The 21,397-nt window shown below is 42.8% G+C and overlaps 1 protein-coding gene and 2 long non-coding RNA genes across 6 annotated transcripts in view; 1 reads left to right on the top strand and 2 right to left on the bottom strand.

Annotated features, from left to right (window-relative positions):
• The window catches only part of LOC309608562, a 733,071-nt gene that overhangs the window by 371,978 nt on the left and 339,696 nt on the right, over positions 1-21,397 (bottom strand). The window lies entirely within an intron of this gene.
• OSBPL10 (oxysterol binding protein like 10) overlaps positions 1-21,397 on the bottom strand; it is a 389,819-nt gene that overhangs the window by 67,855 nt on the left and 300,567 nt on the right. For all 4 annotated transcript variants that reach the window (XM_082348482.1, XM_082348480.1, XM_082348479.1 and 1 more), the window contains one exon: positions 13,358-13,512. In XM_082348482.1, the coding sequence (XP_082204608.1) occupies positions 13,358-13,512 (155 nt within the window). The remainder of the gene's footprint in view (positions 1-13,357; positions 13,513-21,397) is intronic.
• LOC309608555 overlaps positions 1-21,397 on the top strand; it is a 239,459-nt gene that overhangs the window by 32,321 nt on the left and 185,741 nt on the right. The gene's annotated exons all lie outside the window — the stretch shown is intronic.

The raw sequence follows: 21,397 nt of genomic DNA, 5'->3' as shown, positions 1-21,397 counted from the left end.
AGAGCCCAAAGATGTCCAGTCCTAATGCCCAGGACGGTGACTGGGTTAGGCTATATGGCAATGGGGAATTAAGGGTGCTAGTCAGCTTAAAGTAGGGAGACTGTCCTAGATTATCTGGGTGGGCCCAATGTAACCACAAGGATCCTTAAAAGTGGAAGAGGAAGGCAGAAGAGAGAAATCACAGGGAGACAGGACTATGGAAGCAGAGTCAAAGAGATGCAAGGTTCCTAGCCCTGAAGATGGAGGAAGGGGCCACAAGCCGAGGAATGCAGGCAGCCTCCAGAAGCTGGAAAGAAGCCAAGGAAATGGATTCATCCCAGAGCCTCCAGAAAGGAATGCCGTTCTGCTGACACCTGGATTTTAGCCCACTGAGACCTGCGTAACACTTCTAACCTACAGAACTGTAAGAGGATAAATTTGTGTCTTTTAGGCTAAGTTTGTGGCCATTTGTTACAGCAACAATAGGAAACTAATACAACCTACCTAATATTTCCTTTATGTCTCTACACTCCAGACTTCCTCTGGTGGGCAAAGCTGGGGTGTGCTGTGAAAATCAGCCCACCTGGGCAGCCTGCCTTAGAGATGCCCACTGAATTGGGCCCACCCTGCCAGCTGGCTGGGTGATTTTAGGACTTCCTCAGAGAGAAGCCAGGCAAGACACGTACCTTGCAACAAAACTGCTTGATAATGCTTAAATCAGCTATACCTGGAGAAGCCAAGTTTGAGTAAGTTATTAATGGAAGCCCTTTGTGAATCAGGCCCCACCGTATAAATATATACATTTGTCATCATTTACACCCAGAATACTCTTTTGGAAGGCTACATAAGAGAAATGAATCTCGCATGAGGAACCCAGAAGAGCTTAACAACAAATGCTCATAGGGCTTCCTCAACCAACTTCCTATCTACAAACTGGGGTAAGAGAGGCAGGTCAAAGACAATTTGAATAAGACTCTGACTACTGAGTACCTACTATGTGCCAGGCACCGAGATAAACACTGACAATACACCGTCTCATCTAGTTCTCATCACATTTCCATCAGGAAATTACTACGATCATTACCACTGATAATTCACATGCCCACGTTCTCATAGACAGTAAGTCCAAGAGCTGGGGTCCAACCGACTCTGTGAGCCTCCACAGCTGGAACCCTAGAGACATCACGCTAACCCCCGCATCGAGGGACAGCTTAAACTGACATCTACTCTAGACCAGAATATCCAAGAGAAGAAAGAGAGTATCAGCTTCATTCCCATGATCTAGAAATGCAATCATTTAACCTCACCTCTCCAAAATACCCCTGTAGCTTTGAAACACTTTTTACTCATCTCAAGAGCCAAACTACCTAAAAGAGGATCTCTCATTGTCTTTGTTATTGTTTTGTATCTTATGTTCTACCAATTGCTTCTTTAAGGAATCTGTGTTCTAAAAAAATATAAACAAAAAGCTTGCTTCTGTGAGGTGGGCACTCTGATGCTTATAAAGGCCTTCTGTTAAGGCTCAGGAAGGACCTGTTATGACATCTGTCCCCCACTTTTCTACTCACCTAGTGAAGAACCACTGATCTCACAGAGCAGCAACTAAAACAGGTGTTTTCTCATTCTGGGAATTTCTATGTAAGATCCCATTCTAAATAAGGTTTTTAGCTCTAAAAATGCATCATAATGAAATTAAAAGGCATGTAAACATAAAAGTAGTCCCTTTCTCTTGCTTGCATTTCTTTTCTCACTTCAGTGCAGGAAATTGGTTTCAGTCACTATAAGAAAACCTCATACTCCCCAAAGGAGTTGTTTTCTCCCCAAATTACATGTTTTTTTTTTTTAAGACGGAACTACAAACTGGCCCTGCATTTTAGTACACAAGCCACTGAAAAGAAGATATTTGGGATCTGAAAAACATTTTCCAAAGAAGAATGTCATTCATGGTGTAGGTCCATTTCCAGAGTAACCCACAAAGCTCTTTCAAACTCAGAATGTGGATTAAATATTATACATTTGCTATAGGAAGATCTGATACTCTTGCAGTATTACTTTAACTATAAAACAATCAAGTTCTACACATTCCTTATTCTTTTTCAAGGAAAGCAATTCTGATGAGACCAAGGAAAATGTGAAGAGAGATTTGGGGCAATCTGAAGGACATTTCCATGGCTTTAAGGATTGATATACTGTTCTCAGCTAGGTTTAATTTCATTTCCAAAAAAGTTACGGTTTCCTTTTCCTCCAAATGGCTGTATTTCTGCCCATCTTCTTCTACTTATTTGTGATGAGGTCATTTGCTGGGATTACTGTAGCTAATAAAGAGAGCCACAAATGACATAGGACAGTCCGATGTCTCATTAGCTGGCTGCAGATGGTGAATGGCAGGGAAAAGGGGCCCGGGGCTTTGGGGAAGCTCTGGCTATGAGTTGTCCTCAGAGGAGAAAGAAGATGGTGGTGACAGGGTGTCACATGACACTTGACTTGCCCCTGTCACCTCACAAAGCCTACCTGCCTGGCCCCTGCTGCTCTAATATCTGCAGAGGCCAGGAGAGCTTTGGTGCTGGGGTGACTGGGGACAGGACACACAGCCAAGCAGCTGCTGGAAAAGTAAGTTCAAGTATCAGAGGGGCGGCTGTTTGAGTCCTATATCCAGAGCGGGTAAAATCTTTATCAGAACTTAGACAATTTCATTCACATACACACATACCATCTCCATTCTGCTGAGCTGCTCATCTATCACCATTGCCAAAAAATTTTAAATTTACAATTATAATATAGCACAGAGGCAGCCCCTGCACCGCACAGTCCCATAATCCACCTACAAAACTCAATCCACATTGCAAAAGGGATCCAAGAACTCATTGATTAATTCAGGCAGAGCCCGAAGTATACGTGAGAAAAGATTTTCCTCTTTTCTTCCATAACATTCTTTCCCCAAGATCATAAATCTCCGAGCATCGACTTCACATCTCTGGAAAGTGAACGGCATCTGAGACAGCATATAAATCACCTCGAGAAGAGTTATTCGTCGTGGGCAAATAAAAATGTAAGCCGGGCAGATGGTGAAGAGCTCGTTTCTACTGGTAGCATCTCATGGGGCAAGGCGGGCTAGGCGGAAAGCAGACAGAGTTGTGAAATTTGGGGCCACAGTGGTAGGAAGAGAATAAATACCCAAAGCACCAGGACACTAAAAATTATCCTACCACATGGCTACAATCTCTTCAACTCTTCGCCTCTGCTTCAGATCTGACTTTCTCCCTCTATGGCCACAGGACTGATAGGAGGGCAAAGAGAAGAGGAGGAGGAGGAGAGGGGGTGGGGGGGAGGCAAAACCCATACTAAACACTGCAGTGCTTTAAGCCCTCTTTATTCACCAGTTTCAAAGCGCTTAATCCTTTGGGGACTGCGTCAGGATAGAAGAGATTATACCACCTGGTGCTGATTTTTTTCATATGGCTCCAGCTCACAATTGGCAAATCCAAGATGGCTGCGTCCCCAACACTCTGGTGGGTGTTTATGTCACAAAGCCACAGTGGCCTGGGGGTAAGGAAGGAAAGGGAGGCAACACGCTGACCACCCCCAAGGCTCCCCGAAGACTGGCTTGTTCTAGGGTTGAACCCACTGGAAGCCCCAGACACACCCTACTGGCCCCTGAGCAGGTGTGATTGGGGACCTTTGACTATACTCCACCTGGCTCTTATAAAAGCAACACCAGCCAAGAAAACAAAACTTTATTATCACCCACAAAAAGGGATACAAGAAAAAAGGAAAAGGAATGAAGGGAGGAACAAGTCGTTGAAAAAGTAGCAAAAATTGAAATGAATCCCCCAAAGCTGCACAGGAAATGACACTGTTGTGCCTCTGAGAGCTCATTAATGTGGCCAGAAACCAAGTTCAAGAAGCCCTTGAAAAATGCACACAGAGCTTAGGTTTGTGTGTGATGGTTATGTTTGCTGTCGATTTGTTAAGAAAAGAAGAGGGCAGAAAAACGCTCTTTTTGACAGACAGGAGCTCTCAGCCATGGGAGGAGTGATTGTTCTCAGCAATCACAGCCTATGAGAACACTGCAGAAATATGTCTCCAAATGCCATGCATCTCACAGACGGTCATCTTAACTACCACGGCCTGCAGCCACAGACCACCAGCACCTCCATGGTGCTGGCAAATTAACCTGGAAACATCACTTGGCTAAAAACCATTTCTCCTGCTTCTAATCTCAAGGTATAAAAAAATAACTATTGTGAAAAATGCACAGACTTAATAAGCTGAGTATCTTAGTTCAGGCTAACAAAATACCATAGACTGGGTGGTTTAAACAACAGGAGTTTATTTCCTCACAGTTCTAGAGGCTGGAAGTCCTGGATCAGGGGGCTAGCATGGCTGGGTTCTGGTGAGAGCTCTCTTCCTGGTTTGCAGATGGCTGCCTTCTGCTGTGTCCTCACAGGGTGGAAAGTGAGAGAGAGATCTCTCTCCCTCTTCCTTCCAAGGCTACAGTCTTATTGGATTAGGGCCCCACCCTTAAAACCTCATTTAACCTTAATTGCCTCCTAAAGACCCTAACTCTCAGATACAATCCTATTAGGGGTTAGGGCTTCAACATATGAATTTGCAGGGAGGTGGGTGTATGATTCATCTCATAGTACTGAGCTATGAAAATCTGCTAAACTAAGGAGTTCTCCATTCCATGTCCATCACATAGTAGCTCAATGAATGTCTGATGAATGAACAAATAACTGAGAAGATGAATAATTACTATCTTACTATACTGGGAACACAGAGCAAACTTATGAGAGAGCAGTCTATTTTCAAGCACAAGCAACAATCTAAGTCTCGAGGGTCTGGTAGCCAGGAGGTGTCTCTTCTACATTTGCACAGTGGATGGACTGTTTTCTCGCCAAACCAACAGCCAGAAGAGGAGAAGAAAAAACCCAGATGATTAAAAGCCACTCCCCATTCCATAATGTCAGAACCTAAATGGAATGCCCTCTGTGGATCTTCTGAAAAGGTTATAATAAGAGTTCCACACATCACCACCATCATCTAGTGCCTGTTGGATAGGTCGAGGCCAATGACCAGAAATGAACTAATTAGTAAGAAAGCCTTCTGACTAGGGAGGTCCAGGACACTGGCCATCAATGAATCACTTGTCACAGCAGCATACATAACTCACCTGCCACTCAACAGGTTAGACTTACCCCTAGGAAAGAGCGAGGGACAGAGATGAGGACAGGGAGAAGGATGCCCTCAGGCTATGAACAGTACCGATGGACTTCATCATTCACATTCATTCATTCATCACATATTTACAGAATGTCTACTATGCCCACAGTGCTTTCCTAAATATTTTGGAGTCTTCAATGAGGGATCAGAGAGAGGTCTACCCTCAAAAAATTTGGCCTATGAGATGAAACAGTCGGGCTAGAAAAGTCTTTTTTTTTCCTGGGTTGGGATCTGGGAATCTGTAATTTTTTAAAATTTTTATTGGAGTATAGCTGATTTACAATGTTGTGCTACTTTCTGCTGTACAGCAAAGTGAATCAGTTATACATGTACACGTACCTACTCTTTTTTAGATTCTTTTCCCACATAGGTCTTTACAGAGTATTGGGTAGAGTTCCCTGTGCTATACAGTAGGTCCTTAATAGTCACCTATTTTAGATATAGTAGTGTGTATGTGTCAATCCCAATCTCCCAATTTATCCCTCCCCACTAGAAAAGTCTTATGGAAACTGAAGATGAGCACTGCAGGAAGAAAACCTGCTTGGGGCAGGTATGGGGGTCCAGCCACACTCTCTGTTGCTCCCCAAGGCTAATGGGGACCCAATGTGGGTCCCCCTAGGACTCGAGATCCCTGTGATTTAGCACCCTCCTCCACAGCCATGGAGGGTGACTCTGGTAACTCTAAGGCAGTCATGGAAACCCAGTTGCCGGGTCCTGGGGGGGGATCTAGTTCTGGTTATGAGATAACAAGAAACGTGTGCCGGGGACCTCCCTTCCCACACAGAGCATCCTGGGAAGAGCTCTCATCTCGTCCCACGTTCTAAAAGAATGTTGTGAGCAGGTGATGCTTGGGACTGTACCTGGCATGCTGCCACCATGACAAGCATGGGGATGAAAAGCCAACAGCAAGAAGAATGGAAGAAACTGGTTTTTCATTTTTTTTTTTTTAAGAGAGAAGTAATCAATTTTTTGTGTGATAAAAAGCACATGAGATCTACCCTCTTAACAAATGTGGACGTGCACAAGTACAGTAGTGTTAGCTACACGCACATGGTTGCACGGCAGACCGCCAGAACCCTTCGTCTTGCACAACTGAAACTCTCCACTCACTGGATAGCAACTCCCCCTCCCCCTCCCCACTGCCCCGGCCACCACCATTCTACTTCCTGTTTCTATCAGTCTGACAACTTTAGATACTTCTATAAGTGGAATCATGCAGTATTTGTCCTTCTATGACTGCTTATTTCACTTATTATAATGTTTCTAAAGGTTCATTCTTTTTTTAAGGCTGAATAACAATCCATCATATCATCCATATACCGTATTTTCTTCATTCATTCATCCATTTAGGTTGTTTCCACCTCTTGGCTATTAGGAACAAAGCTGCAATGAACACTGGGGTGCAAATATCTCAAGAACCTTATTTCAATTCTTTTGGATAAATGCACACAAGTGGAACTGCTGGATCATATGGTAGTCCTAGTTTTAATTTTTTTCAGGAACTGCATACCATTTTCCAGGAGCCTGTATCTTCGAGGCCATCAGGAGTGGCTGCAACAAACCCAAGGCCACTCACTGGCAGAAGTCTTACTGTGTGAGAAAATTAAATGTAGTTATTGCTTGAGCTTCTAACTGTTGGGTTCTCTGTTATTTGCAGCTGAAAGAATCCTCCTGGACACAGGAGATGGTGTGGTATATACAGAAGGGCACTGGCTGGGGAGAAAGGAAGTCTAGACGTCCATCCTGCCTTTACCACTGACCAGTTCTGTGACTCTTGGCAAGTCAGTCAGTCACTCCAGTTTGGGGAGTAGCCATTGGACCCCTAAAGACTATTCTAAGATGTAGTGACTCAAAGGCCATGGCTCAAAGAGAAAAAACATCTGTCCTACAGGATCTGAGAAGAGGAGGCAATCAAACTCTCTAATGACAGGATGGGGAGTGGGGTAGAAAGGGGCTAATCATATCACCCACGACCTTACTTGTTACAAAGTCCAAATGTGATCGACAACATTTCCTACGTAGCAACCATTAACTTTGTGGAGCTATCACAGAATTCACTAAATTGATTTTCAACCATTATAAGGATGTGTTAGCTGATCCACTCCATGGTCAAATAGCTGACAACAAATACGTGTCAAATATTTTGAACAAATCAGTAAGGTTGAAAATGTGTGTTAAAAGAATTATCCAAAGGATCAAAACAGCATATTACCTTATCTTGAAAAACTCTATCACCATCCCATGCCTTACATTTAATGCTCAGTCAACATCTATCTATACATTGGTGTATCGTGGAGATGAAGAATAAAAAGGATCAAAATGGGTTGAGATTACCCTGGTCAGGCTTCAACTTGAATGTCAGAGGATTTCAAAACTAACAGCTTTATATGTGGTTAAGTGGTTCAACAGTTCAGTGCTAAAGATGACAATTCAACCAGGAGCATGAAAGTTCTTCTTGAGGCAAAATTCAGCTAAATCTTTATATCTGTCTCTTTCCCTTATTTGTAAAACAATGCCCTCCCTTGGGGAAGTGGGGATTTTGACACACTTACTTGAAAATTAAATTCTGCAGTTTTCTAACCAAAGCCCACTGGCTAATTTATATGCTGATCGAGTCCTTAGTACTTAGGGACATTATGAGAAGTCCTTCTGAACCTGCTAGATTTGGGGAGTGTAGGTCATATGGTCTCTTGATGGCATTACTGCCACTGTGATGCAGACAATTCACCAGGCAAAGTTTTCTAATGAAACAGTCAACCCAGGGGTTGATAGGAGCTGACGGTGTACTCCTGAGACACGGCTTCAAGACCCCCTGCTGAAGGTCCCCAGTGGAGAGGGATTAACAGGACTGACTTTCCATCTTCTCCCTCCAGGCCAGGGGTCAGTGTCCGGGCACCTAATAACTGCCTCCAATGATTAACACAACATACATTATGCTAAACAAAGAAAGCCAGGCTCACGAGTACACACTGCATGATTCCATTTATATGGCATTCTGGAAAAGACAAAACTATGTGGACAGAAAACAGATGAGCGCTTGCCAGGGGCTAGGGGAGGAGTTAAACACAAAGGAACACAAGGGAATCTTGGAAAGCGATGGAACTGTTGTAACAGATCAAAGTTCGGAAGTGATAAAATTGCATTTTAAAGGGGTGAATTTCATTATATATGAATTTACCTCAATAAACCTGACTTTTACGACAAATCAGGGTTTCTGTCTCTCAGAAACAGCCTCCAGAAAGGTGGGTAAACATGGTGACATGTGAGCTGCCATTGAGGATTGTCCCCATGCCACCCCTTGCTTCCCTATGCCAACAGCCCAACCAGTCAGGATCCAGGGCCAGGAACGGAAACCACTCCAGGTATTTCAATCAGGAAGGGATTTGATATGGGAATTAGGTGCTTAGAGCATCACTGGTCTGGCAGAACAGAAGGCCCCCTTAGACTTTTTCATGCAAGGACACACCACTGCAGGTATCCTTGATCCAAGTGTCGGGTTGCTGCCGCCGCTGCGGCCACAACAGCCTCTCCTGCCAACGCAGGGGGACTGAGGCCCCAGAACAACGAGTCTGGCCACTGCACCTGAGTCTAAATACTCACATCCCCTTGACCCTGTCCGCCAGCAGCACCAGCAGAAGGAACCTGGTCCCCGTCTCAGTTTCCAACTCTCACACAAATGCACTGAGGAAACTGTCGTGCATTTAGAAACCTCCCTGTGAGAAAGCCTGCGACGTGGACTTGCGTTGGTGGGTTTCCAATCCGGAGGGTGGATGAAGGTCAAGAGCGCCAGGCCCAGTACTTCATCTCCCCAGTCACCGTTCCTCCTGTCCTAAAACAAGGCACTCTTCGACAAAGAAAGCACCACCAAAACCCTTTTCTGTCTAAACTGAAATTTCAAACCGTGTTGAGAGAGTTGAAATACTGTTCTCCTGACGGGGACACCAAGATTCTAACTCATTTCATTATGGAAGAATATTTCAGTTTCACATTTAGTGGGTCCCAGCCCCAGCCGAATAAAATTTTGAGATCACTGCATTTGATAACAGAGCCAACCACAATTCTCTCGTAACTCACATATTAAATACACGCTGCTCTTCCGAGTTCTATTCTGTTGAGAATGAAACAGACTAAGCTTGAAAATGCATTCATTTTCCAGATATCTGTAAGTTGTTTTATGGTAAGCCAGAACCAGCGGAGGGGAGTGTAACATTGTGATTTATGGTAAGAAATATATATTTGCTTTTTTGTCCCTATTTCCAGCACAGAGTTCCTAAAACCCTTGGAATTTCCAAAGAGATGAAAGCTTTAAAGTGTCTTTTATTATGTTAACGAGTGACCTTTGCAAAGCCCCTAAGGATGGGAAATGGCTGCAGGTGGAGCCAACCCCTTGATGAGAGGGTTGGAGCTTTCAGTCCTACCCCTGACCTCCGGGGAGGGGAGAGGGCCTGGAGGGTAAATCACCAGTGGCCAAAAATTTAATCAATCATGCCTATGTAATGAAGCCTCCTTAAAAACCCTAAAGAACAGGGTTCAGAGAGCTTCACAGTTGGTGGGAAGAGTGGTGCACTCGGAGAGGGCAGGAGGGCACGGAAGCTCCGAGCTCCTTCCCACAGAGCTTGCTGTATGCATCTCTTCCTTCTGTTCCTAATTACATCCTTTTGTAACAAACTGGTAGATGTTTCTCTGAGTTCTGTGAGCCACCCTAGCGAATTAATCAAGCCTGAGGAAGAGGACATGGGAACCTCCAATCCACAGCCAGCTGGTCAGAAGCACAGGTGACAACCTGGATCTGTGACTGGCGTCTGAAGTTGATGGGGCGCTCAGTCTTGCAGGACTGAGCCCTTCACCTGTGAGATCTGACGCTCCTTCCAGGTGGACAGTATCAGAATTGAGTTGAATTGTAGGATACCCAGTCTACGTCTGATGGGAATTGGATTGAGTTAATTGCTTGATGGCATTAAAAAATACATATACATTGGAGTATGGTACCTTTTATACCCTAATTTATGCTCCTAAGGACCTAATATGATCAAAACAATAAGCCAGAAGAAAATATTTGGCTAAAGTACCACAATAACTACAATTCCTAGTCTCCCAATGATCACTCACATAGTAACTACATTCTCCACATCAAAAGGGATAAGAAACCTTCTCATAAGGAATTTCACTTCATTCCTTCTTGGGTTATTTCTCCAAATTGTACAAAAGGGAGGCAATGGAAACATTTTCCTTTTTCTGACAAGAAAACTATTGGGTGGCTATGGCTAGCTTCTTCAACTGTTACGACAAAAAAAAAAAAAAGTGACAAAGCACAATGGCCTAAAATAAAAATAGTGTCCAACCAACACTAGCTGTTTGGGTTGTGAGAATCATCTACCAGAGTTGTCACTGGAAAAAATGAAGGACGTCTTTGCAAAAGAGCTCTAATCCTTCCTTCTCAGAAAACATTCACACCTGCATCACACCCCATAAGCCTCTCACTGCTGCAAGGGAGGACCAGAGAATATCTCCTATCACTCTGACAAAAGGAATAAGAGCAAAAACGACAATCAGAAATTAATGATTGTTCCTAACTTAAAAGCTCTCCCTAGTTCTTCTCCTTCAAAATATTTTTTAAAAGTTGAACGTGGGAGCTAGTTATTTCGTATGGACAATGATATATTATCTTCTGCCAATGCTATTGACTGGCAAAGCAAAGTGGGCAATAATTTTATGTTAAAAGAACAGACCTCTCAAACTTCAGGGTTAGAAAAAGCACCCACAGGAAAGGCAGACATACACTAGGAAGGACTCAGAATAGGGAAGATCAGCAGCCCTAATAATAAGCTTATCAGGTTACTAAGTAGACATTTCCCCAAAGACATACAGACAGCCAATAGGCATGTGAAAAGATGCTTAACATCACTAATTATTAGAGAAACGCAAATTAAAACTACAATGAGGTATCACCTCACACCAGTCAGAATGGCCATCATCAAAAACTACAAACAATAAATGCTGGAGGGAGCACGGAGAAAAGGGAACCCTCCTACACTGTTGGTGGGAATGTAAATCGGGGCAGCCACTATTGGGAATAGTAAGGAGGGTCCTCAGAAAACTAAAATTAGAGCTACCCTAGGAACCAGCAATCCCAATCCTGGGCATATATCCAGACACAACTCTAATTCAAAAAAATACATGCACCTCTATGTTCATAGCCCCACTATTCACAATAGCCAAGACATGGAAGCAACCTAAATGTCCATCAACAGATGAATGGATAAAGAAGATGTGGTACATATATACAATGGAATACTACTCAGCCATAAAAAGGAACGAAATAATGCCATTTGCAGCAACATGGATGCAACTAGAGACTATCATACTAAGTGAAGCAAATCAGAAAGAGAAAGACAAACACCATATGATATCACTTATATGTGGAATCTAAAATATGACACAAATGAACCTATCTATGAAACAGAAACAGACTCACAGACATAGAGAACAGACTTGTACTTGCCAAGGGGGAGGGGGATTAGGGGAGGGATGGAGTGGGAGGTTGGGGTTAGCAGATGCAAACTATTATCTATAGAATGGATAAACGACAAGGTCCTACTGTAGAGCACAGGGAACTATATTCAATATCCTGTGATAAACCATAATTGGAAAGAATATTTAATAATTACATATACGTGTAACTAAATCACTTTGCTGTACAGTACAAATTAACACAACATTATAAATCAACTACACTTAAGTAAATAAATAATCATTTTTTTTAAAAAAAGCTTATTAGGTGACAGCCTCTGTTAGGGTTTCCCTGTGATGTTGCTGGGGATGAGGATCTAAACAGTTATTTCTAAAGATCTAAGAACTTCTCTTTTCATTTCTTTCTAGAGCAACATTTAGGTATGTGTATTATGGTGTGAACTCCCAAAGGTTCTTTTCCAACAGAATGGAAGTGATTGGAATTCTCAACCCCTTAGCAGCTAAGCACGACCTCCTCAAACGTGACCCCACCCGAGGCTCTCAAAAGAGCAACCTGACAGCAAGCTCCGACATCTTCTCAGTTGCCAACTTACCTTGCGAGGCACCCACACGTCAGCTGCAAGTGTTTCACCCTGAAACTCGGTGTACAGGCAGAGGCAAATACCTTTCAAAATCTCACATCCCCTATCGTTTCATACCCTGCAAAGTCACCTTACAGATACTGATGAAATACTTGCAGGCAGGCCGATCCTGCCTCTGGAAGACCTGAGCCCTCAAGTGGCCCTTGGAGAATAGAATCATGTGAAGCTTGGAGAAAAATTTCAATGGATAACCAAGACCATTTGATTGAAGAAGCTGCCTTGGGGCTTGCAATCTTACAAAATAGATTTTCCTCCACAATTTCAGGCTAAAGTGACTTCAATTCAAATGAAGAACCACCTCTAACACATGGTTAAAGTAGGTCCCAGCCCGGTTCACGAGATCATGTCAACAGGACACATGCATCCAAAGAAAGAAAAAAAACAGAAATTCACTCATGACACCTGGGGAAATTGACAAAATGCAGGCTGTGTTTGGCTTCCCTCCAGCTGCCACTTAGAGGCGCAGTTAGTCACGGAGATTGCGCGGGCAGATGACTGGGTCCAGGGAGGCTGTGGGGGCCTGGCTAGCCCCGAAGGTCTGCAGGGCTGCTCCTTCCTGGACCTGGGCTAGTGCAACACCTAGAAGAGTCCCGGCCACTGCCCCTGGGCTGGCCCAGTTGTGTAGCATGCGGGGATAGAGCATGGGAGGAGGGAGCTCATGTTATTAGCACAACCACACAAAGAAGCCAATATTCAGGGGAGCGACAGAATATATTGTAAGCGCTCCCATCATGTCAAGAGGCGTCACATTAGTGGGTGTGCTGGAGTTTCTCCCACGTGACGTGAAAACGACTCCCATTTCAATGAAAATAGGAGATTCCCCATCAGTTGGTTCACAGTTCGCCCACGGCAGCTGCCAGGCACAAGAACAGGAGCGCCAGGCGTGCACGGAGCTGATTTTGTCTCCCTGGGAGATGCTTCCATTTTATAACTTGTCTCCTCTTAAAACCCAGCGATGAGCAAGTTACAAACATAATTACTCTACTTCTGAACAAGCGCTAACACAAGCCATGAAAGGTGCGAAGAGAGGCTGGCGAGCTTACCTCTGGCTCTGGCGGGCAGGTTTGTTCATCCTCCACGGAGTTGGGTAAAACGGCCCAGGTTATGCTGGCGCTGGCCGATGGCAAAGAGCCAAGTGTCCCATTTTTCAGCTGCTCTGTGGAGTGTGACTTAGGCCCGTGCCATCCCAGGATGCTTTCTGAAATAAAGACCTGAATGATGCCAAGTATTTTCCAAATCCAACATTTAGAGCTCAAGAAATAGCCATACCATGCTGTTGAAGAAACCCGACTTGAAGTGGGTCCCTTTTTAAGTGGACCATAGTGGATTTAAGTTGATTCAGTGGATTTAAGTGTAGATTCAGGTCACCTATTTATAAACGAGTTTCTGCGTAATGACCATAGGCTGTGTCTCTCCCTGTCCTCGGACAGAAACAATTCGCATGTGCCGTATCTCCTTGAGGGTGTTTTTCTTATTTTTTTTTAACTTTTCAAAAATACTTATAAATATTTACAATAAAAAACAAAAGTCAAATTGTATCATGTATGGGCTGCTCGAAATGCAGTCTGAATGCCCATTGACATGATGACCACAGCTGAGAAAAGACGCCTGCAGTGTGATCACACCACGTGTGATCGGCCATTACATGTGGCCGAAGTCCATTCGGGTGGCAGAAGTCAGGAAGCCACATCAGGGACGGACATGGGCATGGAGGATGGATGCGGTCATGCCATTCTAGCTACCATATTGCTGTTAATAAAGCTTTTTTCTTTTTTTTTTTTGTTTGGCCATGCCACACGGCTTTTGGGATCTGTTTCCCAACCAGGGATCGAACCCAGGCCCTTAGCAGTGAACATGCAGAATCCTAACCACTGGACCACCAGGGAATTCCTTATAAAGCATTTTTAAAATTTTCCCTCAACCCTTGGGAACAACAAAAAAAAACTTTCTAACTCTAATACTGATCTTTCCAAGAGTCATGGGTTATTACAGAATAGTTGTATATATGCTTGCTAAGGGGGACAGGAGTGATCAGAGGTAGATTTCTTTACCCTGTAGCAATTCTGCCGTTAGAAAAAGAATAGGCCTCAAACTCAGCTGAATCTGGAGCTTCTGTTCTCAGCCTGAGCGCAGGAGTGAGTGATGAAGGAAAGGTGGGCTCAAGTGCAGACAACCTCACGTGAACTAGAACTCAGCCGCCCTTCAGCACCTCAGATGCTGCCTGGCATCTCCTCATTCTCTCCCGGCTGCTCACGATGCTCAAGCGAGGCTGTTTGTTTGTTTTTTTTCCCCATTCTTCCAAGGGACGAGAGCCTTTGTGTGTGCTGTTTCCCCGCTCAGATTGCCATCCTCTAGTTCCTCTACCTGGGGGAGGAGATCTCCTGAGTAAATCCAGGGGTCGGCTCAACCATCACGCGCTCAAAGAGGCCCAGGGGGACTTCGCTGGCCAAAGCAGCACCCCAGAGGCACCCCGTGTCCCAGCTGTTGGTTTACTGTCTTACGGCTCTTAGCACTCTCTGAACTCATCCTGTTCATTCGTTTATTGTCTGCCTTCCTCTTCTCCCTAGAATATTAGCTCCTTAAAAACAGGGACAATACTGCCCTTGCTCACTGCTGTATCCCCAGGACCTAGAACAGGGTCTGGCAAGGAGTGTGAGCTCCTTAAATCTGTGCTGAATGAATGGATGACCATTAAGACTTTTCAGAGATGGTCAATTTCAAGAAGAGTGAATGTTTCAAAAAGCGTGTATGTCCATGGTGGAGAAGGGCTGGGGACAGAGTGGGGCAAAGGAGGTGGGGGGAAGAGTTATTTAATGGGTATAGAGGTTTAGTTTTACAAGATGAAAAGGGTTCTGGAGATTGGTTGTACAATAACAGGAATGAATTTAACACTACTGAGTTGTATACTTAAAAATGGTTAGGACGCCAAATTTTTTTTTTGAATTTTTGAATTTTATTTTATTTATTTTTTTATACAGCCGGTTCTTATTAGTCATCCATTTTATACACATCAGTGTATACATGTCAATCCCAATCTCCCAATTCATCACACCACCACCTCCACGCCCCGCTGCTTTCCCCCCTTGGTGTCCATACATTTGTTCTCTACATCTGTGTCTCAATTTCTGCCCTGCAAACTGGTTCATCCATACCATTTTTCTAGGTTCCACGTATATGCGTTAATATACAATATTTGTTTTTCTCTTTCTGACTTACTTCACTCTCTATGACAGTCTCTAGATCCATCCACGACTCTACAAATGACCCAATTTCATTCCTTTTTATGGCTGAGTAATATTCCATTGTATATATGTGCCACATCTTCTTTATCCATTTGTCTGTTGATGGACATTTAGGTTGCTTCCATGACCTGGCTATTGTAAATAGTGCTGCAATGAACATTGGGGTGCATGTATCTTTCTGATTTATGGTTTTCTCTGGGTATGTGCCCAGTAGTGGGATTGCTGGGTCATATGGTAATTCTATTTTTAGTTTTTTAAGGAACCTCCATACTGTGTTCCATAGTGGCTGTATCAATTTACGTTCCCACCAACAGTGCAAGAGGGTTCCCTTTTCTCCACACCCTCTCCAGCATTTGTTGTTTGTAGATTTTCTGATGATGCCCATTCTAACTGGTGTGAGGTGATACTTCATTGTAGTTTTGATTTGCATTTCTCTAATAATTAGTGATGTTGAGCAGCTTTTCATGTGCTTCTTGGCCATCTATATGTCTTCTTTGGAGAAATGTCTATTTAGGTCTTCTGCCCATTTTTGTATACATTTATTTATTTATTTTTTAGCACCTTTAATTATTATTTATTTATTTATTTTTGGGGCTGTGTTGGGACTTCGTTTCTGTGCGAGGGCTTCCTCTAGCTGCAGCAAGTGGGGGCCACTCTTCATCGCGGTGCGTGGGCCTCTCACTATCGTGGCCTCTCTTATTGTGGAGCACAGGCTCCAGACGCACAGGCTCAGCAGTTGTGGCTCACGGGCCCAGTTGCTCCGCGGCATGTGGGATCTTCCCAGACCAGGGCTCGAACCCATGTCCCCTGCATTAGCAGGCAGACTCTCAACCACTGCGCCACCAGGGAAGCCCTGCCCATTTTTGGATTGGATTGTTTGTTTTTTTAATATTGAGCAGCATGAGCTGTTTATATATTTTGGAGATTAATCCTTTGTTGATTCGTTTGCAAATATTTTCTCCCATTTTGAGGGCTGTCTTTTCATCCTGTTTATGGTTTCCTTTGCTGTGCAAAAGCTTTTAAGTTTCATTAGGGCTCATTTGTTTATTTTTGTTTTTATTTCCACCACTCTAGGAGGTCGATCAAAAAAGATCTTGCTGTGATTTATGTCAAAGAGTGTTCTTCCTATGTTTTCCTCTAAGAGTTTTATAGTGTCCGGTCTTACATTTAGGTCTCGAATCCATTTTGAGTTCATTTTTGTGTATGGTGTTAGGGAGTGTTCTAATTTCATTCTTTTACATGTAGCTGTCCAGTTTTCCCAGCACCACTTATTGAAGAGACTATTCTTTCTCCATTGTATATCCTTGCCTCCTTTGTCATAGACTAGTTGACCATAGGTGTGTGGGTTTATCTCTGGGCTTTCTACCTTGTTCCACCGATCTATATTTCTGTTTTTGTGCCAGTACCATATTGTCTTGATTACTGTAGCTTTGTAGTACAGTCTGAAGTCAGGGAGTCTGATTCCTCCAGCTCCGTTTTTTTCCCTCAAGACGGCTTTGGCTATTCGGGGTCTTTTGTGTCTCCATACAAATTTTAAGATTTTTTGCACTAGTTCTGTAAAAAATGCCATTGGTAATTTGATAGGGATTGCACTGAATCTGTAGATTGCTTTGGGTAGTATAGTCATTTTCACAATATTGATTCCTCCAATCCAAGAACATGGTATATCTCTCCATCTGTTGGTATCATCTTTAATTTCTTTCATCAGTGTCTTATAGTTTTCTGCATACAGGTCTTTTGTCTCCCTAGCTAGGTTTATTCCTAGGTATTTTATTCTTTTTGTTGCAATGGTAAATGGGAGTGTTTCCATAATTTCTCTTTCAGATTTTTCATCATTAGCGTATAGGAATGCAAGAGAGTTCTGTGCATTTATTTTGTATCCTGCAACTTTACCAAATTCATTGATTAGCTCTAGTAGTTTTCTGGTGGCATCTTTAGGATTCTCTATGTCATCTGCCTATCAGATGTCATCTGTATCATGTCATCTGCAAACAGTGACAGTTTTACCTCTTCTTTTCCAGTTTGTATTCCTTTTATTTCTTTTTCTTCTCTGATTGCCGTGGCTGGGACTTCCAAAACTATGTTGAATAATAGTGGGGAGAGTGGACATCCTTGACTTGTTCCTGATCTTAGAGGAAATGCTTTCAGTTTTTCACCATTGAGAATGATGTTTCCTGTCGGTTTGTCATATATGGCCTTTATTATGTTGAGGTAGGTTCCCTCTATGCTCATTTTCTGGAGAGTCTTTATCATAAATGGGTTTTGAATTTTGTCAAAAGCTTTTTCTGCATCTATTGAGATGATCATATGGTTTTTCTTCTTCAAGTTGTTAATATGGTGTATCACATTGATTGTTTTGCATATATTGAAGAATCCTTGCATCCCTGGGATAAATCCCACTTGATCATGGTGTATGATCCTTTTCATTTGTTGTTGGATTCTGTTTGCTAGTATTTTGTTGAGGATTTTTGCATCTATATTCATCAGTGATATTGGTCTGTAATTTTCTTTTTTTGTACTATCTTTGTCTGGTTTTGGTATCAGGGTGATGGTGGCCTCATAGAATGAGTTTGGGAGTGTTCCTTCCTCTGCAATTTTTTGGAAGAGTTTGAGAAGGATGCATGTTAGCTCTTCTCTAAATGTTTGATAGAATTCACCTGTGAAGCCATCTGGTCCTGGAATTTTGTTTGTTGGAAAATTTTTAATCACAGTTTCAATTTCATTACTTGTGATTCGTCTGTTCATTTTTTCTATTTCTTCCTGGTTCAGTCTTGGAAGGTTATACCTTTCTAAGGATTTGTCCATTTCTTCCAGGTTGTCCATTTTATTGGCATATAGTTGCTTGTAGTAGTCCCTTATGATGCTTTGTATTTCTGCGGTGTCCACTGTAACTTCTCCTTTTTCATTTCTAATTTTATTGATTTGAGTCCTCTCCCTCTTTTTCTTGATGAGTCTGGCTAACGGTTTTTCAATTTTGTTTACCTCCTCAAAGAACCAGCTTTTCGTTTTATTGATCTTTGCTATTGTTGTATTGTTTCTATTTCATTTATTTCTGCTCTGATCTTTATGACTTCTTTCCTTCTGCTAACTTTGGGTTTTGTTTGTTCTTTTTTCTCTAGCTCCTTTAGGTGTAAGGTTAGATTGTTTATTTGAGATTTTTCTTGTTTTTGAGTTAGGCTTGTATAGCTATAAACTTCCCTCTTAGAACTGCTTTTGCTGCATCCCATAGGTTTTGGATGGTCGTGTTTTCATTGTCATTTGTGTCTAGGTATTTTTTGATTTCCTCTTTGATTTCCTCAATGATCTCTTGGTTATTCAGTAACGTATTGTTTAGCCTCCATGTGTTTGTGGTTTTTACATTTTTTTCCTTGTTATTGATTTCTAATCTCATAGCGTTGTGGTCAGAAAAGATGCTTGATATGATTTCAATTTTCTTAAATTTACTGAGGCTTGATTCGTGACCCAAGATGTGAGCTATCCTAGAGAATGTTCCATGCACACTTGAGAAGAAAGTGTAATCTGCTATTTTTGGATGGAATGTCCTATAAATATCAATTAAATCTATCTGGTCTATTGTGTCATTTAAAGCTTGTGTTTCCTTATTAATTTTCTGTTTGGATGATCTGCCCATTGGTGTAAATGAGGTGTTAAAATCCCCTACTATGATTGTGTTACTGTCGATTTCCTCTTTTACAGCTGTTAGCAGTTGCCTTATGTATTGAGGTGCTCCTATGTTGGGTGCATATGTATTTATAATTGTTATATCTTCTTCTTGGATTGATCCCTTGATCATTATGCAGTGTCCTTCCTTGTCTCTTATAACATTACTTATTTTAAAGTCTATTTTATCTGCTATGAGTATTGCTACTCCAGCTTTCTTTTGATTTCCAATTGCATGGAATATCTTTTTCCATCCCCTCACTTTCAGTCTGATGTGTCCCTAGGTCTGAAGTGGGTCTCTTGTAGACAGCATATATATGGGTCTTGTTTTTGTATCCACTCAGCAAGCCTGTGTCTTTTGGTTGGAGCATTTAACCCATTCACATTTAAGGTAATTATCAATATGTATGTTCCTATTACCATTTTCTTAACTGTTTGGGGTTTGTTTTTGTAGGTCCTTTTCTTCTCTTGTGTTTCCCACCTAGAGAAGTTCCTTTAGCATTTGTTGTAGACCTGGTTTGGTGGTGCTGAATTCTCTTAGCTTTTGCTTGTCTGTAAAGCTTTTGATTTCTCCATCTAATCTGAATGAGATCCTTGCCGGGTAGAGTAATCTTGGTTGTAAGTTCTTCCCTTTCATCACTTTAAGTACTTTCTCTTGCTGCTTTCAATAATTTTTCTTTGTCTTTAATTTTTGCCAATTTGATTACTATGTGTCTCGGTGTGTTTCTCCTTGGGTTTATCCTGTATGGGACTCTCTGCACTTCCTGTACTTTGGTGGCTATTTCCTTTCCCATGTTAGGGAAGTTTTCGACTATAATCTCTTCAAATATTTTCTCAGGTCCTTTCTCTCTCTCTTCTCCTTCTGGGACCCCTATAATGCGAATGTTGTTGTGTTTAATGTTGTCGCAGATGTCTCTTAGGCTGTCTTCATTTCTTTTCATTCTTTTTTCTTTATTCTGTTCCGCAGCAGTGAATTCCACCATTCTGTCTTCCAGGTCACTTATCCGTTCTTCTGTCTCAGTTATTCTGCTATTGATTCCTTCTAGTGTATTTTTCATTTCAGTTATTGTATTGTTCATCTCTGTTTGTTCGTTCTTTAGTTCTTCTAGATCTTTGTGAAACATTTCTTGCATCTTCTCGATCTTTGCCTCCATTCTTTTTCCGAGGTCCTGGATCATCTTCACTATTATTATTCTGAATCCTTTTTCTGGAAGGTTGCCTATCCCCACTTCATTTAGTTGTTTTTCTGGGGTTTTATCTTGTTCCTTCATCTGGTACATAGCCCTCTGACTTTTCATGTTGTCTATCTTTCTGCGAATGTGGTTTTTGTTCCACAGGCTGCAGGACTGTAGTTCTTCTTGCTTCTGCTGTCTGCCCTCTGGTGGATGAGGCTATCTAAGATGCTTGTGCAAGTTTCCTGATGGGAGGGACTGGTGGTGGGTAGAGCTGGCTGTTGCTCTGGTGGGCAGAGCTCAGTAAAAGTTTAATCCACTTGTCTGCTGATGGGTGGGGTGGATCCCCTCCCTGTTGGTTGTTTGGCCTGAGGCGACCCAACACTGGAGCCTACCCGGGCTCTTTGGTGGGGCTAATGGTGGACTCTGGGAGGGCTCACGCTAAGGAGTACTTCCCAGAACTTCTGCTGCCAGTGTCCTTGTCCTCATGGTGAGACAGAGCCACCCCCCGCCTCTGCAGGAGACCCTCCAACACTAGCAGGTAGGTCTGGTTCAGTCTCTATGGAGTCACTGCTCCTTCCCCTGGGTCCCGATGCACACACTACTTTGTGTGTGCCCTCCAAGAGTGGAGTCTCTCTTTCCCCCAGTCCTGTCGAAGTTCTGCAATCAAATCCTGCTAGCCTTCAAAGTCTGATTCTCTAGGAATTCCTCCTCCCGTTGCTGGACCCCCTGGTTCAGAAGCCTGACGTGGGGCTCAGAACCTTCAATCCAGTGGGTGGACTTCTGTGGTATACGTGTTCTCCAGTTTGTGAGTCACCCACCCAGCAGTTATGGGATTTGATTTTATTGTGATTGCGCCCCTCCTACCATCTCATTGTGGCTTCTCCTTTGTCTTTGGATGTGGGGTATCTTTTTTGGTGAGTTCCAGTGTCTTCCTGTCGATGATTGTTCAGCAGTTAGTTGTGATTCCAGTGTTCTCGCAAGAGGGAGTGAGAGCACATCCTTCTAC

Source organism: Balaenoptera borealis (assembly GCF_965194805.1).
Source record: "Balaenoptera borealis genome assembly, chromosome: 12".
Lineage (NCBI taxonomy): Eukaryota > Metazoa > Chordata > Mammalia > Artiodactyla > Balaenopteridae > Balaenoptera > Balaenoptera borealis.
This window is presented reverse-complemented; position numbering and strand designations above follow the sequence as displayed.